This window comes from Pseudophryne corroboree, chromosome 8, assembly GCF_028390025.1.
Source record: "Pseudophryne corroboree isolate aPseCor3 chromosome 8, aPseCor3.hap2, whole genome shotgun sequence".
Lineage (NCBI taxonomy): Eukaryota > Metazoa > Chordata > Amphibia > Anura > Myobatrachidae > Pseudophryne > Pseudophryne corroboree.
In genome coordinates, this window is record NC_086451.1 from 45,902,058 (window position 1) to 45,919,976 (window position 17,919).

Here is a 17,919-nt window from a genome sequence, read left to right on the forward strand (position 1 = left end):
AATCCTACTTCCAGATGGACAACCTCCTAGTAATCCTTGTGCAGGGTTTATCTGTACTCTCCTATTGATGATTCAGTCATGTTCCCGTAGGAATGAGATCACATGACTGGTTCGGGCAATGTGCTCTGATCTTCCGGTCACACAGATGGTATTTCTAGATAAAGACAGAGTAATGCAGGGTCCACATTGCACCGACACATCGGCTGACCCGCCATCGCGGATAGAGCGGCTGATCCAGGTAAGCATATACACTTACCAATCGGCCGCCCGATGCGTCGGTCTGGTCATCCAGCATTTGAAATTGCCTGCCCAGCTGTGACATAAGCCCCTGCAGCAAGGGTACGGACCTACCGTACACACAGCCAGATACGCCGGTATACCTGAAAACATATCGGCTGTCCTGTACAGCTGACACAATATGTCTGTAAAAGGCGTTGTTCATAGAGCTATCTCTTGTATACACCCGCCAACCGCCCCGCTATATATCGCCTAGTGTGTACCCGCTTTACACCCCATTTCCTGAGAGCAGCCACAGGAGCCACTAACACCTTGCTGGAGCACCTTCATCAGGAGATGGGGAATATTTTTGATGACAATTTTGTGAGACCAGAAATCTTGAGTTTGAAGTGTCCAGACAATGGCATACAGTATTTTGATATCCCCCCACCCACAATAAACACATTTGATGCTAAAATGACAGAGGGTCATTGGGGCAGATGTACGAAGCCTTGGAGAGTGATAAAGTGGAGACAGAGCTTAAGGAACAACCAATCAGCTCCTATCTGTCATGTCAAACACAGCCTGTAATGCTGTAAAGGAGCTGATTGGCTGGTACTTTATCTCTCTCCAAAGCTCAGGGGCTGATGGAGAGATGGACGCAGATCACTGCACACACAGCCAGATCTCCGTCCACCTCCTCACATGCTGGGAACCGCCCATCACAGGACAAGGCCGCCCGGCATGTGTGACCGGCCGCCTACCGACGCATCCGCAATTAGATTGTGGGTGCATCAAACTAAGGTTGACCGCCGGCTGCGCTGTCAGGTGGTCGGCCGCCACTTTTTTTAATCGGAGCGGTTGCGTCTAACATCATGCAGCCGCCCAGAAAATGGTCACGGCACGCCTGTTTGGCCTGCACACCCAAAGCTACATCGCCGCCCCGCAAACGCCCACCGTGGTCAATCACACTGCAGCCATCGTGCAGACCAGATGGCAGCAGACGCGCGGCTGCGTCCCTCTCAGAATCACTACCTTTAGTACATCTGCCCAAATATGAGAACTTTGGCCCAGGCCCCCTTTCCTTACTGGCTCCCTGCTGCTGGGAATACGGCTTCCCAGACAGATATTTCCAAAACCACAAACACAATCCGCAATGGGAATATATGGTGTAAGAATGGTTTCAGGGCCCAGCTCGCTCCTCACTGAGCTGCCCCCAGTCTGTAGTCTGTTTCTGGAATGTTTTATAGTTATATTATATTCAGTCCTGAGCACAGACATACCCAGTGCCCCAAATCTATATTAATTCATAACATTCCCAATTATTAAGAAAAGAAATGGTATAGTTTATTTGTGTAGTTGTACATTACTGTACGTGTGTCCTTATACAAACTGGCACCAAAGTAGAGCAGCACTACAAGTCCCAGCATGGCTTACTAACCATAACAGCAATAACACTGCAGATGGAGAGTCACACCGCCTGTACAATTCACAGACACCTTTCCCCGGCGATAACAGTAACTCACTGACGTTATTATACACCCAGTAACCATTACCCCCCCACCCCCCCCTGGTCACCTGTAACCGCTCATACAGGCAGACCGCCTTCCTCAGCTCCGCATCTCCCGCCATCTTTACTTGTCCCCGGCTCACATTCTCATTGGCTAACGTACCAGCAGTCGCCGCTTCTAAACTCTGACTTTCCAGAGAGCTGATTGGCTGCGGTTCCATGTTCCCGCCTACCTCCCATTGTTATTGGTTGTTAAGGCAATCGCTTCCCAGCGCTCTCTCTATTAGAACTGCGGGCGCTGCTGTTGCTAGGATACTTATGTCTGTGTACAGGCTGCGCTGTTCTAGTGTCTGTGCATTGCGATTGTGTTAGGTGCCTGATGCCAAGCACATGTGGGTGGTCATTCCGAGTTGTTCGCTCGCAAGCTGCTTTTAGCAGCATTGCACACGCTAAGCCGCCGCCTACTGGGAGTGAATCTTAACTTAGCAGAATTGCGAACGAAAGATTCTTAAAATTGCGAATAGAAATTTCTTAGCAGTTTCTGAGTAGCTCGAGACTTACTCTGCCACTGCGATCAGTTCAGTCAGTTTCGTTCCTGGTTTGACGTCACAAACACACCCAGCGTTCGCCCAGACACTCCCCCGTTTCTCCAGCCACTCCTGCATTTTTCCCAGAAACGGCAGCGTTTTTTCGCACACACCCATAAAACGGACAGTTTCCGCCCAGAAACACCCACTTCCTGTCAATCACACTACGATCACCAGAACGAAGAAAAAACCTTGTAATGCCGTGAGTAAAATACCTAACTTCTTAGCAAATTTACTTGGCACAGTCGCACTGCGGACATTGCGCATTAGCGACTAATCGCTCCGTTGCGAAAAAAAAATAACGAGCGATCAACTCGGAATGACCACCATTGTCTTATCGGTGTAGTCATTGGGTGAAATTCAAATGTTTGAAAAGTCGTTTGGGTGTCTATCTATTAGATAGGAAAAACAGACTCCCAACTGACTTTTCAAACATTTGAATCTCCCCCTGTGTGTGTACAGTGGGAACACTGCTTGTTCCCAGTGTGGTCACCAAGTCTATAACACTACCCATTTGTGACTGACTAGCATAAGAGACTATTGTTAGGCAGCTAAATGGATAGATAGATAGATAGATAGATAGATAGATAGATAGATAGATAGATAGATTATTTATATATATATATATATATATATTTCTCTGACGTCCTAGTGGATGCTGGGAACTCCGTAAGGACCATGGGGAATAGACGGCTCCGCAGGAGACTGGGCACATCTAAAGAAAGATTTAGGACTATCTGGTGTGCACTGGCTCCTCCCCCTATGACCCTCCTCCAAGCCTCAGTTAGATTTCTGTGCCCGGCTGAGCTGGATGCACACCAGAGCCGGATTAAGGGGGGGTCACAGGGGGTCAGTACCCCAGGCCCTCTAATCTTAGGGGGCCCCCCTGACCGACGATCATCAGCGCTGCTGAAAGATGTTTTTTTTTTTTTTTTTCATTGCGTGTATACAATACACGGCTGCTCCAGCTCCCTACACTGTCAGGCGGCTGGCTGCCTGTAGGGGGAGCTGCAGCGATAACGAGCAGCTCCTCACAGGCTGTACATGAACGTGCCTGACTCCTCTTGACTGAGTCTTCTTTGAAACAGCCCTCCGGGTGAGAGCAGGCAGCGGCTGCTGCTGTCTCTCTCTCCACTGACTATGCAAGCAGCCAGATGAAGAAAGGGCCAGTAGGCCATGTGGCATGCTGTCCCATATACTGCAGCAGTTTGTGTGGTGAGTAGCATGTGATTGAATGAGTGGCATGCTTCCTCTTAATGGTGTGTGTCATCACAGTGTGTGTATATATGTATATATATATATGCTGTGTGCATGTAATATAAGTATGTATATATGCTATGTGCATGTAATATAAGTATGTATGTATGTATGCTGTGTGCATGTGTACTATGTGTATGTATCATGCTGTGTGCATGTATAGTGTGTGTGTATACTTCCTGTATGTATGTTTACTGTGTGTGCAAGTATACTCTGTGTATGTATGTATGTATGTATGCTGTGTGTGCTGCGTGTGTTTAAGTATGATAATGTATGTGTGTGTGTGTGCGCAGTGGTCTGATACTCAGGTGCTTCTCTATTTAATTGTAATCCGGTTTAAAAAGTCAGGAGCCCGTAGCTTCGACACATTGGTATACCGTGACCTTGTATATAGTTTTTTTTTTTTTTTTAAATAAAATCTGATTGCCCCTGCCTTTTTTTTACCAGGGGGAAAAAAAAGTAAAATCTATCTATCATATAGTGGGGGCGGCACTCAATGGACTTCATAACGCAAATACTAACGTATTAGAACTTTATTCCTTCATCAGAGTTCACTGATGAAGGCTTAATGTTCCGAAACGTTAGTGCTGTACATGTGGTTGGTACAGTGATTTTTGTTTGCCTCATGATGTCCGTTGAGTGCCGCCTCCACTATGTCTGCTATTAAATCCTTATGGGCCATTGTAAATATTGTTGAGAGTGCCGGGCACTGCTGCATCTGTATATGTATGTAACTATATATATATCTATATCCTACAGTACATACATGTACGGAAACCCCCAACGAAAATCCTGCGTTTGCCACTGCCCCAGCTAGAGCTATCCTGCCTCTGACACAACCGCCCCCTGCTGTCTTGCACACTGAAGTCATTCTGCATCGCTGAGTGGCAGCACGAAGGGTTACGCAGCTACTGTACAGTGTACAGCAGTAGCAGCCAGTAGCAGACCACACCTCCTCCCAGCGTCTCTCTGAGGAGAGACAGACCAAGCGGATTGAAGCAGAGAATGAACAGACCTCTGACTGCAGCTGATAAAAAGTGGCAAAGGTCAAACAAGTAAAGAAATCTGGATTTTGAAAAGGCGAGTGACAATCCCACACAGTGTCATCTTCTGTGTGAATGTATGTAGGGCCGGTTCCGGGGCTTCTGGCGCCCCGGGCGGCATTGGGGGTGTGTGGCTTCATACAGGGGGCGTGCATTTACGCCCCCTGTACAGACTGGAATGATGCGCGGTGCGCGATGACATCATCGCGCACCGCACAGTAAAGGACCTCTCCACGAAGGGAAACTAGACGCGTACACGTCTAGTTTCCCTTCCCAGCGGAAGGCGGCGCCCCGGGCAAAAGTCCTGCTTGCCCGTGGCAAGATCCGCTACTGAATGTATGCCATGAAGTGTGTATGTCAGTAAGTGTGTCAGTGTGTGTATTTGTGTCAGTAAGTGTGTTAGTGTGTGCATGTCAGTAGGTTTGTGTGTCAGTAAGAGGTATCAGCCAATAAGTGGTGTCTATGTCAGACAGTCAGTCGTATCTGTGTGAATAAGTGTGTTGTGTGTGTCAGTAAGGGGTATCTGTGTTAGTAAGTTTTCTCTGTCAGTAAGGTGTGCCTGTAGATATGTATGATAATGTGTCAGTAAATAGTGTCAGTAGGGGATTTCTGTCAGTAAGTGGACTCTGTGTCAATAAGTGTGTGTTTCAGTAAGTGTTTGTGTCAGTAAGGGGTGTCAGTAAATGTTTGTATCAGTAACTTGTATCTGTATCACTAAGGGGTGGCTCTCAGTATGCATATGCCAGTAAGTGGTGTGTAAGTAAGGTGTGTTTGTCTGTGTCAGTAAGGGTGTCTGTCAGTAAGCGGTGTCTGTGTCATTAAGTGTATGTGTGTCAGTGTTTGTATCAGTAAGATGCGTCTGTGACATGTCAGTAAGAGGTGTCCATGTCAGTAAGGCAGTGTGTGTGTGCAGCTATGGGGGCAGTATGTGTGTGTGTGTGTGTGTGTGTGTGTGTGTGTGAGAAACTGCATTCAATCGAGGGAGGGGGGACCTACACTGATGGTCTAAATCTGGCTCTGGATGTGGGTACAGCGAATTGCTGTAGTGGGAGGAGCAGGCACACACATAATGGACATTACCAGGGGGGTAGTTCTGATAAGAGGGCCCCCCTATCTAAAGTACCCCAGGCCCCCTGAAGGCTTAATCCGGCCCTGATGCACACTAAGGGCTCTCCTGAGCTCCTAGAAAGAAAGTATATGTTAGGTTTTTTATTTTCAGTGAGACCTGCTGGCAACAGGCTCACTGCAGCGAGGGACTAAGGGGAGAAGAAGCGAACCTACCTAAGTGGTGGTAGCTTGGGCTTCTTAGGCTACTGGACACCATTAGCTCCAGTGGGATCGCACACAGGATCCGACCTCGTCGTCCGTTCCCGGAGCCGCGCCGCCGTCCCCCTTACAGAGCCAGAAGCAGGAAGGTGGTCCGGAAAATCGGCGGCTGAAGACTTCTGTCTTCTCCAAGGTAGCGCACAGCACTGCAGCTGTGCGCCATTGCTCCTCATGCACACCACACACTGCGGTCACTGATGGGTGCAGGGCGCTGGGGGGGGGGGGGGGGGGCGCCCTGAGCAGCAATATTAACACCTTGGCTGGCAAAATTAACACCATATATAGCCTCAGGGGCTATATAGGTGTATATTAACCCCTGCCAGAAACGATAAAATAGCGGGAGAAAGCCTGCCGAAAAAGGGGCGGAGCCATCTCCCTCAGCACACTGGCGCCATTTTCCCTCACAGCTCCGCTGGAAGGAAGCTCCCTGGCTCTCCCCTGCAGTTCTGCACTACAGAAAGGGTAAAAAAGAGAGGGGGGGCACAATTTAGGCGCAGTATATATATATTATAGGCAGCTATAGGGGAAAACACTCTGTATAGTGATATCCCTGTGTTATATAGCGCCCTGGTGTGTGCTGGCATACTCTCCCTCTGTCTCCCCAAAGGGCTTTGTGGGGTCCTGTCCTCTGTAAGAGCATTCCCTGTGTGTCTGCTGGGTGTCGGTACTGCTGTGTCGACATGTATGATGAGGATAATGATGTGGAGGCGGAGCAAATGCCTGTGAATGTGATGTCACCCCCTGCGGGGTCGACACCAGTGTGGATGGACTTATGGAAGGAATTACGTGACAGTGTCAGCTCCTTACATAAAAGGTTTGACGACATAGGACAGCCGGCTACTCAGCTTGTGCCTGTCCAAGCGTCTCAAATGTCATCAGGGGCTATAAAACGCCCGCTACCTCAGATGACAGATACAGATGTCGACACGGATACCGACTCCAGTGTCGACGATGATGAGACGAGTGTACCCTCCAATAGATCCACCCGTTACATGATTGAGGCAATGAAAAATGTTTTACACATTTCTGATGATACCCCTGGTACCACAAAAAAGGGTATTATGTTTGGTGAGAAAAAACTACCAGTAGTTTTTCCTGCATCTGACGAATTAAATGAGGTGTGTGAGGAAGCGTGGACTTCCCCAGATAAGAAATTGATCATTTCTAAACGGTTAATGGCTGCGTACCCTTTCCCGCCAGAGGATAGGTCACGCTGGGAAACACCCCCTAGGGTAGATAAAGCGCTGACACGCTTATCAAAGAAGGTGGCACTACCGTCTCCGGATACGGCCGCCCTAAAAGAACCTGCTGATAGAAAGCAGGAAAGTACCCTAAAAGCTATATACACACACACTGGCATTATATTGAGACCCGCTATTGCATCAGCTTGGATGTGCAGTGCTGCAGCTGCGTGGTCAGACTCCCTGTCGGAAAACATTGATACCATGGATAGGGACAATATTTTGCTAACGATTGACCATATAAAAGACGCAGTCTTATACATGCGTGATGCACAGAGAGATATCTGCCGGCTGGCATCAAAAATAAGCGCTATGTCCATTGCCGCCAGAAGGGGGTTATGGACTAGGCAATGGTCAGGTGATGCCGACTCCAAGCGGCACATGGAAGTTTTACCCTATAAAGGGGTGGAACTTTTTGGGGAAGGTCTTTCAGACCTCGTTTCCACTGCTACTGCTGGGAAATCGACTTTTTTGCCACAGGCTACCCCACAGCAAAAGAAAGCACCGTATTATCAGGTACAGTCCTTTCGACCCCAGAAAAATAAGAGGGCTAGAGGCTCATCCTTTCTGCCGAGGGGCAGAGGAAGGGGGAAAAAGCTGCAGCACACAGCTAGTTCCCAGGAGCAGAAATCCTCCCCTGCGTCCGGTAAGTCCACAGCATGACGCTGGGGCTGCTCAGGCGGAACCGGGAACGGTGGGGGCACATCTCAGGTTTTTCAGCACACAGTGGGCTCTCTCACAAGTGGATCCCTGGGTCCTTCAAGTAGTATCTCAGGGGTACAGGCTGGAATTCGAGACGTCTCCCCCCCGCCGTTTCCTAAAATCTGCCTTGCCGGCAACTCCCTCTGCCAGGGAGGCAGTGTTGGTGGCTATTCAAAAACTATATTCACAGAAAGTGATTGTCAAGGTACCCCTCCTTCAGCAAGGAAAGGGTTACTACTCCACAATGTTTGTGGTACCGAAACCGGACGGTTCGGTGAGACCCATCTTAAATTTAAAAGACTTGAACACTTATATCAAAAGGTTCAAGTTCAAGATGGAATCGCTCAGGGCGGTTATTGCGAGCCTGGAGGAGGGGGATTACATGGTCTCCCTGGACATCAAGGATGCGTACCTGCATGTCCCCATTTACCCTCCGCACCAGGAGTACCTCAGATTTGTGGTACAAGACTGTCATTATCAGTTCCAGACGCTGCCGTTTGGGTTATCCACGGCACCGAGGGTCTTTACCAAGGTAATGGCCGAAATGATGATACTCCTTCGCAAGAAGGGAGTTTTAATTATCCCGTACTTGGACGATCTCCTGATAAAGGCGAGGTCCAAAGAACAGTTGATAGTGGGGGTGGCACTTTCTCGGGAAGTGCTACAACAGCACGGCTGGATTCTCAATATTCCAAAGTCACAGCTGGTCCCGACGACACGTCTTCTGTTCCTGGGAATGATTCTGGACACAGACCAGAAAAGAGTGTTTCTTCCACTGGAAAAAGCCGAGGAATTGTCATCTCTGGTCAGAGACATCCTAAAACCAGGAAAAGTGTCGGTACATCAATGCACACGAGTCCTGGGAAAAATGGTAGCTTCATACGAAGCAATTCCATTCGGAAGGTTCCACGCAAGGACGTTCCAGTGGGACCTGTTGGACAAATGGTCCGGGTCCCATCTCCAGATGCAACAGCGGATAACCCTATCGTCCAGAACCAGGGTGTCGCTGCTGTGGTGGCTGCAGAGGGCTCATCTACTAGAGGGCCGCAGATTCGGAATACAGGACTGGGTCCTGGTGACCACGGATGCCAGCCTTCGGGGCTGGGGGGCAGTCACAAAGGGAAGAAATTTCCAAGGACTGTGGTCAAATCAGGAGATTTCTCTTCACATAAATATCCTGGAGCTAAGGGCCATTTACAATGCCCTAAGCCAGGCAAGACCCCTGCTTCAAAACCAGCCGGTACTGATCCAGTCAGACAACATCACGGCGGTCGCCCATGTAAACAGACAGGGCGGCACGAGAAGCAGGATGGCTATGGCAGAAGCCACGAGGATTCTCAGATGGGCAGAGAATCATGTGTTAGCACTGACAGCAGTGTTCATTCCGGGAGTGGACAACTGGGAAGCAGACTTCCTCAGCAGGCACGACCTCCACCCGGGAGAATGGGGACTTCATCCGGAAGTCTTCCAAATGCTGGTCAACCGGTGGGAAAAACCACAGGTAGACATGATGGCGTCCCGCCTCAACAAGAAGTTGAAAAGATATTGCGCCCGGTCAAGAGACCCTCAGGCGATAGCGGTGGACGCTCTAGTGACACCATGGGTGTACCAGTCGGTTTATGTGTTTCCTCCTCTACCTCTCATACCAAAGGTACTGAGAATAATAAGAAGGCAAGGAGTGAAAACCATACTCGTGGTTCCGGATTGGCCAAGAAGAGCTTGGTACCCGGAACTTCAAGAGATGCTTGCAGAGGACCCTTGGCCTCTGCCGCTCAGACAAGACCTGCTGCAGCAGGGACCCTGTCTGTTCCAAGACTTACCGCGGCTGCGTTTGACGGCATGGCGGTTGAACACCGGATCCTGAAGGAAAAGGGTATTCCGGAGGAAGTCATCCCTACCCTGATCAAAGCCAGGAAGGATGTCACCGCAAGACATTATCACCGCATTTGGCGGAAATATGTTGCTTGGTGTGAGGCCATGAAGGCCCCGACGGAGGAATTTCAACTGGGTCGATTCCTGCACTTCCTGCAAGCAGGGGTGTCGTTGGGCCTCAAATTGGGGTCCATAAAGGTCCAGATTTCGGCTCTGTCGATTTTCTTCCAGAAAGAACTGGCTTCACTGCCTGAAGTTCAGACTTTTGTCAAAGGAGTTCTGCATATTCAGCCTCCTTTTGTGCCCCCAGTGGCACCTTGGGATCTCAATGTGGTTTTGGCATTCCTAAAATCACATTGGTTCGAACCACTTAAGACTGTGGATTTAAAATACCTCACGTGGAAAGTGGTCATGCTGTTGGCCCTGGCGTCGGCCAGGCGGGTTTCAGAATTGGCGGCTTTGTCTTGTAAAAGCCCTTATCTGATTTTCCATATGGATAGGGCAGAATTGAGGACTCGTCCTCAGTTTCTCCCAAAGGTGGTCTCAGCTTTTCACTTGAACCAACCTATTGTGGTGCCTGCGGCTACTAGGGACTTGGAGGATTCCAAGTTGCTGGACGTAGTCAGGGCCCTGAAAATTTATGTTTCCAGGACGGCTGGAGTCAGAAAAACTGACTCGCTGTTTATCCTGTATGCACCCACCAAGCTGGGTGCTCCTGCTTCTAAGCAGTCTATTGCGCGCTGGATTTGTAGCACTATTCAGCTGGCGCATTCTGCGGTGGGACTACCGCAGCCTAAATCTGTAAAAGCCCATTCCACAAGGAAGGTGGGCTCATCTTGGGCGGCTGCCCGAGGGGTCTCGGCTTTACAACTTTGCCGAGCTGCTACTTGGTCAGGGGCAAACACGTTTGCAAAATTCTACAAATTTGATACCCTGGCTGAGGAGGACCTGGAGTTCTCTCATTCGGTGTTGCAGAGTCGTCCGCACTCTCCCGCCCGTTTGGGAGCTTTGGTATAATCCCCATGGTCCTTACGGAGTTCCCAGCATCCACTAGGACGTCAGAGAAAATAAGAATTTACTCACCGGTAATTCTATTTCTCGTAGTCCGTAGTGGATGCTGGGCGCCCATCCCAAGTGCGGATTGTCTGCAATACTTGTAAATAGTTATTGTTACACAAATCGGGTTATTATTGCGAGCCATCTGTTCAGAGGCTCCTTTTGTTATCATACTGTTAACCGGGGTTCCTATCACGAGTTATACGTGTGATTGGTGTGGCTGGTATGAGTCTTACCCGGGATTCAAAATCCTTCCTTATTGTGTCAGCTCTTCCGGGCACAGTGTCCTAACTGAGGCTTGGAGGAGGGTCATAGGGGGAGGAGCCAGTGCACACCAGATAGTCCTAAATCTTTCTTTAGATGTGCCCAGTCTCCTGCGGAGCCGTCTATTCCCCATGGTCCTTACGGAGTTCCCAGCATCCACTACGGACTACGAGAAATAGAATTACCGGTGAGTAAATTCTTATTATATATCGGGTAGTGGGGGTATGGCGCCACAGGTATGTGTGAGCAGATACTTATTAAAAGATAATACAATAGTTAAAGACACTCCTTTTAAGAATGTAAGGTGTCAGCTAACCCCTAAGTACTCAGCAGTGATAAGCTGCCTTTAGAGTTAAGGTGTGGAAAAGAAGGGGGGATAGGGGTACCAGCGACTTGCAGTGTCTAATATATTAATATAACTATGAAGAATGTAGCAGGATACGGTTTTAGAAAAAAGGGGTAACAAAATATTTATTTAAACAATTTGAAACATAATGATGGGATAAAAAAGTAGGTAAAAGCTTGATAATGCAAAAAATTAAAACAATAAAAAATACTAAAAAAATAATAACAGATAAAAAAGTGTGTAATTAAGCTAGAACCCAGAATCACGTACAATCAGTAAAAGCAATTTTATACTGATAAAAAGTATTTTAGGATAAGAAAATGATGCTTATCTTTAAAAATGGAGAGTCAGTAGAGGTATATGTGTGTGTGTGTGTGTGTGTGTGTGTGTGTGTGTGTGTGTGTGTGTGTGTGTATATATATATATATATATAATATATATATATATATATGTGTGTGTGTGTGTGGACAGGATGGCGGCACTCAGAGTCTCCACTCGTGTAGATAGCGAATAGCTTTTATTAGAGCATCAACGTTTCGGGTAGGCACCCGTCGTCAGGATAGCTGTGGAGGGGCGGCACTCATCGGACTTTCAGCAACCACATAAAAGACTACTGAGTCTGTTCAAATCAGGTTCAACGTTTCTGTGTCTCCTCCTTTATCAAGAACTCCATTACAACAAAGTGTGCACATACCTTATATACACCCATATCACCGGACTCCCGCGTTCTCTCTCCCGCCGCCGCCAAGTGGTGACATCATCAAGCCACGCCGGTTACCCCAGCAACGCAAAAAGTGAATCTACAAAAAGCAATACAACAAAACAAAAAATAGATCCCGCAACTAATACCCAAATAAAGAAATCAGTATATAAGTGTTGACTTCTTTATTTGGGTATGGGTTGCGGGATCTGTTTTGTTTTTTTGTTTGCTTGTTTTAATGCTTTTTGTAGATTCACTTTATATGTATGTGACTGCTACTGTTTCTAAGTTCAGTTAGCTGTACGGTCAGCACATAAGAGTCACAGATATACATGATGTGTTATATTGTATTGCGTAGCTTAGCAACACACTTTCCCTGCACATTCTCTGTACTTCCTGTGCCGTGTGGATGACGGGGTCCGCTGGGTCCAGCGCCCGTTGACGTCATTGCGTATGACGCTTGTGTGTGTCACGTGATGTGGCCGGTTGCTGGGGCAACCGGAGTGGCTTGATGATGTCACTACCTGGCGGCGGGGCAGCGGCGGGAGAAAGAACGTGGGATTCCAGTGATATAGGTGTATATAAGCAGGGCAGTACGGATTGTGTAATAGTTAGAATTCCTGCCTTACAGCACTGAGGTCATGGGTTCAATTCTCACCATGTCCCTAACTGTGGGGAGTTTGTATATTCTCCCCGTACTTGCGTGGGTTTCCTCCGGGTACTCCAGTTTCCTCCCACAATCCAAAAATATGGGTCTGGGACTCAGGATCGACAGCAAAAAGGTCGACAAACATTAGGTCGACGCCAATTGGTCGACACACCTTAGGTCGACATGGACAAAGGGTTGACATGGACCGAAGGTCGACAGGAACAAGGTCGACATGGAAAAAGGTCGACATGAGGGTTTTTTGTGTCGTTTTCTTCGTAGAGTGACCGGGAACCCCAATTAGTGCACTGCGTCCCCTCGCATGGCTCGCTTCGCTCGCCATGCTTCGGGCATGGTGCCTTCGCTCCGCTGCTGCTTCGCTCGGCACAGATTACCGTTACAATCGTAGTCCACGTGGATCGTTAAGTATGAAAAGGTTCCAAAAAAGAAAGAAATCGTGAAAAACTCATGTCGACCTTTTTCCATGTCGACCTTAGGTTTGTCGACCAATTGGCGTCGACCTAAGGTTTGTCGACCTTTTTGCTGTCGATCTGGAGTCCGGATACCCAAAAATATACTGGTAGGTTAATTGGCTCCCAACAAAAAAAATTCACACTTTGGGGGTCATTCCGAGTTGATCGTAGCTGTGCTAAATTTAGCACAGCTACGATGGTTAACTCAGACATGCGGGGGGACGCCCAGCACAGGGCTAGTCCGCCCCGCATGTCAGTGCCAGCCCCCCCGCACAAATACAAAAGCATCGCACAAAGGCAATGCCTTTGTATTTGAGGAGTAACTCCCGGCCAGCGCAGCTCCAGCGGCTGGCCGGGAGTTGCTCGTCACTCCCGCTGGCCGCAGCGGCTGCGTGACACGAGCGCTCTTCACACCGTAGAAAGGGGCTACGCCTCGTTAACCACTGCACGCCTTTCTGGCTTTCAGTATTTTTATTATATGGAGTATTACCTGCAGTCTTAGTTTTGTTAGTGTTTAAATATTGCACAACGAAAGGGCGTCTGATGGTGAAGGGGGCCTAGCCCCTTGTGACGGCGTGAAGAGTGGCCGCAGGGCACGATGAATAACATAGTGTAGTGTATACTGCTAGTGTATGCATCATAAAGTACCAGATTAATAGCAGAAATGCATTGTAGATAAGACAGCAAAGTCCTGTGGCCACAGGTAGCAGAGCCAAGTATACACAGTGCAGGTAGCAGCGTATGCCATAGAGTGCACATGTGGGCTATTCTACATTGGTAGGACCTCAAGACCTCTAAAGGTCTGCATGAGTGAACACCTGCGAAATATAAAGAATGGCTTAGTCACTCATGCTTTATCTGACCATTTTTGCAAGTATCATCATAAATCCACCTCAGCAATAAAAAGGTTCTTAGGATTACAGTGGATCAAGGGCCATTGGAGGCAAAGAGATCTGTCGTCTCAACTGGCAAAAGCCGAAATGAGTCAAATTTATGAGCTGGGGACATTACAACACGGGGGGCTCAATTTAGAATTTGAGGTTAAGTGGTTTTTATGAAACCATTTTTTCATTTTACTGTCGTTGGTGGATGTTGCACACTACTAGATATTGCACTGTGTTTGCACTTTCGTTCACCAAACATGTTAAGCACTTTGGACACTTTACCACCCTTGTTTTTAACTTTTTAACTCTGTATGCCTCGGTTATTAATTACTTCACTTTATTTACTCCTTTCTATGAAATGTCCATCTGATTCCATTTAATAACGGGACTTTACGAAAACGATCATGCGAAGTCATGTTTGGATTAAAAGAACTCTGAAACTGATAAATCGTCTTGACGACCAAGGAGGAAGTATAGGACAGCGTCGCCATGGATACGTATTCCGGAGCTGCTCCTTGGATCGGTAAAATGGAGCGAATGGACATGGAGGAGAAGGGGATATAGTGACTTCCGGAAGTCAAGAGGAGGAAGTGACGGCGACGCGCGGAGAGGCTCATGGGACTTGTAGGCAATCATACGGATAGGAGCCATCCGCGCTCGCCGTACGATCGTCATGGAAACGAGTGGGAGGAAGTGACGGCGAGGCGTGGAAAAGGCTCATGGGACTTGTAGGCAATTATCTGTATAGGAGCCACCTGCGCCCACCTCACACTCATTGGTAGCGACTCATTTAAAAGGAAGGACGGGGATATGTTATTTTATTCTGCTGGAAGCCTTGAAAAAGACCCGGGAAGGGTAGAAACGCGTTGGATTTTTATCCAAAGGAGACCGAGTGTGACAGTCTGCAGGACAGCTAAATGAGGAAGTGACACCCGCAGTTGCCGTGGAACAAAAAACCTCATGCCTGAACTAACTTGCTGCTGGTAATTACGCACTTTGGACACTCTCTGCACTTTGGATTCCATGCACTTTATGTTTTATGATTGTTATGTTTCATGTGATTGTATATTAAATGTTTTAACGGTACATCACTATATGCACTTTTTTTCTTTGTTATATTAACATTGAAAACCGACTGTGGAAGGACTCTGAACCACCATTAAGTCCCTTCACTGGGCGCTTGTATGTATTATCACATTATTCTGCAGCAGCGCCACTTCTACACACAATACCCACAGGTAGCAGAGCCGCTTATACACACAGTACCCACAGGTAGCAGAGCCGCTTATACACACAGTACCCACAGGTAGCAGAGCCGCTTATACACACAGTACCCACAGGTAGCAGAGCCGCTTATACACACAATACCCACAGGTAGCAGCGCCACTTCTACACACAATACCCACAGGTAGCAGCGCCACTTCTACACACAATACCCACAGGTAGCAGAGCCGCTTATACACACAGTACCCACAGGTAGCAGACCTGCTTATACACACAGTACCCACAGGTAGCAGACCTGCTTATACACACAGTACCCACAGGTAGCAGAGCCGCTTATACACACAATGGCCACAGGTAGCAGAGCCACTTATACACACAGTGGCCACAGGTAGCACCACCACTTATACACACAGTGGCCACAGGTAGCAGCACAGCTTATACACACAGTGGCCACAGGTAGCAGAGCCGCTTATACACACAGTACCCACAGGTAGCAGAGCCGCTTATACACACAATACCCACAGGTAGCAGCGCCACTTCTACACACAATACCCACAGGTAGCAGCGCCACTTCTCCACACAATACCCACAGGTAGCAGAGCCGCTTATACACACAGTACCCACAGGTAGCAGACCTGCTTATACACACAGTACCCACAGGTAGCAGACCTGCTTATACACACAGTACCCACAGGTAGCAGAGCCGCTTATACACACAATGGCCACAGGTAGCAGAGCCACTTATACACACAGTGGCCACAGGTAGCAGCACAGCTTATACACACAGTGGCCACAGGTAGCAAAGCCGCTTATACACACAGTGGCCACATGTAGCAGTGCCGCTTATACACACAATGGCCACAGGTAGCAGCGTCACTTCTACACACAATACCCACAGGTAGCAGAGGCGCTTATACACACAGTGCCCACAGGTAGCAGAGGCGCTTATACACACAGTACCCACAGGTAGCAGAGCCGCTTATACACACAATACCCACAGGTAGCAGCGCCACTTCTACACACAATACCCACAGGTAGCAGCGCCACTTCTCCACACAATACCCACAGGTAGCAGAGCCGCTTATACACACAGTACCCACAGGTAGCAGACCTGCTTATACACACAGTACCCACAGGTAGCAGACCTGCTTATACACACAGTACCCACAGGTAGCAGAGCCGCTTATACACACAATGGCCACAGGTAGCAGAGCCACTTATACACACAGTGGCCACAGGTAGCAGCACAGCTTATACACACAGTGGCCACAGGTAGCAAAGCCGCTTATACACACAGTGGCCACATGTAGCAGCGCCACTTCTCCACACAATACCCACAGGTAGCAGAGCCGCTTATACACACAGTACCCACAGGTAGCAGACCTGCTTATACACACAGTACCCACAGGTAGCAGACCTGCTTATACACACAGTACCCACAGGTAGCAGAGCCGCTTATACACACAATGGCCACAGGTAGCAGAGCCACTTATACACACAGTGGCCACAGGTAGCAGCACAGCTTATACACACAGTGGCCACAGGTAGCAAAGCCGCTTATACACACAGTGGCCACATGTAGCAGTGCCGCTTATACACACAATGGCCACAGGTAGCAGCGTCACTTCTACACACAATACCCACAGGTAGCAGAGGCGCTTATACACACAGTGCCCACAGGTAGCAGAGGCGCTTATACACACAGTACCCACAGGTAGCAGAGCCGCTTATACACACAATACCCACAGGTAGCAGCGCCACTTCTACACACAATACCCACAGGTAGCAGCGCCACTTCTCCACACAATACCCACAGGTAGCAGAGCCGCTTATACACACAGTACCCACAGGTAGCAGACCTGCTTATACACACAGTACCCACAGGTAGCAGACCTGCTTATACACACAGTACCCACAGGTAGCAGAGCCGCTTATACACACAATGGCCACAGGTAGCAGAGCCACTTATACACACAGTGGCCACAGGTAGCAGCACAGCTTATACACACAGTGGCCACAGGTAGCAAAGCCGCTTATACACACAGTGGCCACATGTAGCAGTGCCGCTTATACACACAATGGCCACAGGTAGCAGCGTCACTTCTACACACAATACCCACAGGTAGCAGAGGCGCTTATACACACAGTGCCCACAGGTAGCAGAGGCGCTTATACACACAGTGGCCACAGGTAGCTGAGCCGCTTATAAACACAGTGCCCACAGGTAACAGTGCTGCCTATATACACAATGGCCACAGGTAGCAGCACCTCTTATACACACAATGCCCACTGGTAGCAGAACCACTTATACACACAATGCCCACTGGTAGCAGCGTCTCTTCTACACACAATGCCCACAGGTAGCAGTGGCGCTTTTACACACAATGGCCACAGGTAGCAGAGCCGCTTATACACACAGTGCCCACAGGTAGCAGAGTCACTTATACACACAATGGCCACAGGTAGTAGCTGCGTTTATACACATAGTGCCCACAGGTAGCAGCGCCACTTATACACAATGGCCACAGGTAGCAGTGTCGCTTATACACATAATGGCCACAGTATTAGTGTT

General features: G+C 48.6%; 1 protein-coding gene across 1 annotated transcript in view; it reads right to left on the reverse strand.

Annotated features, from left to right (window-relative positions):
* Positions 1 to 1,858, reverse strand: part of LOC134949743 (HAUS augmin-like complex subunit 7) — a 118,617-nt gene extending 116,759 nt beyond the window's left edge. The window contains exon 1 of the mRNA XM_063938490.1: positions 1,795 to 1,858. Coding sequence (XP_063794560.1) covers positions 1,795 to 1,848 — 54 coding nt within the window. The 5' untranslated portion in view covers positions 1,849 to 1,858. The remainder of the gene's footprint in view (positions 1 to 1,794) is intronic.
* Between the last annotated feature and the right edge of the window lie 16,061 nt (positions 1,859 to 17,919).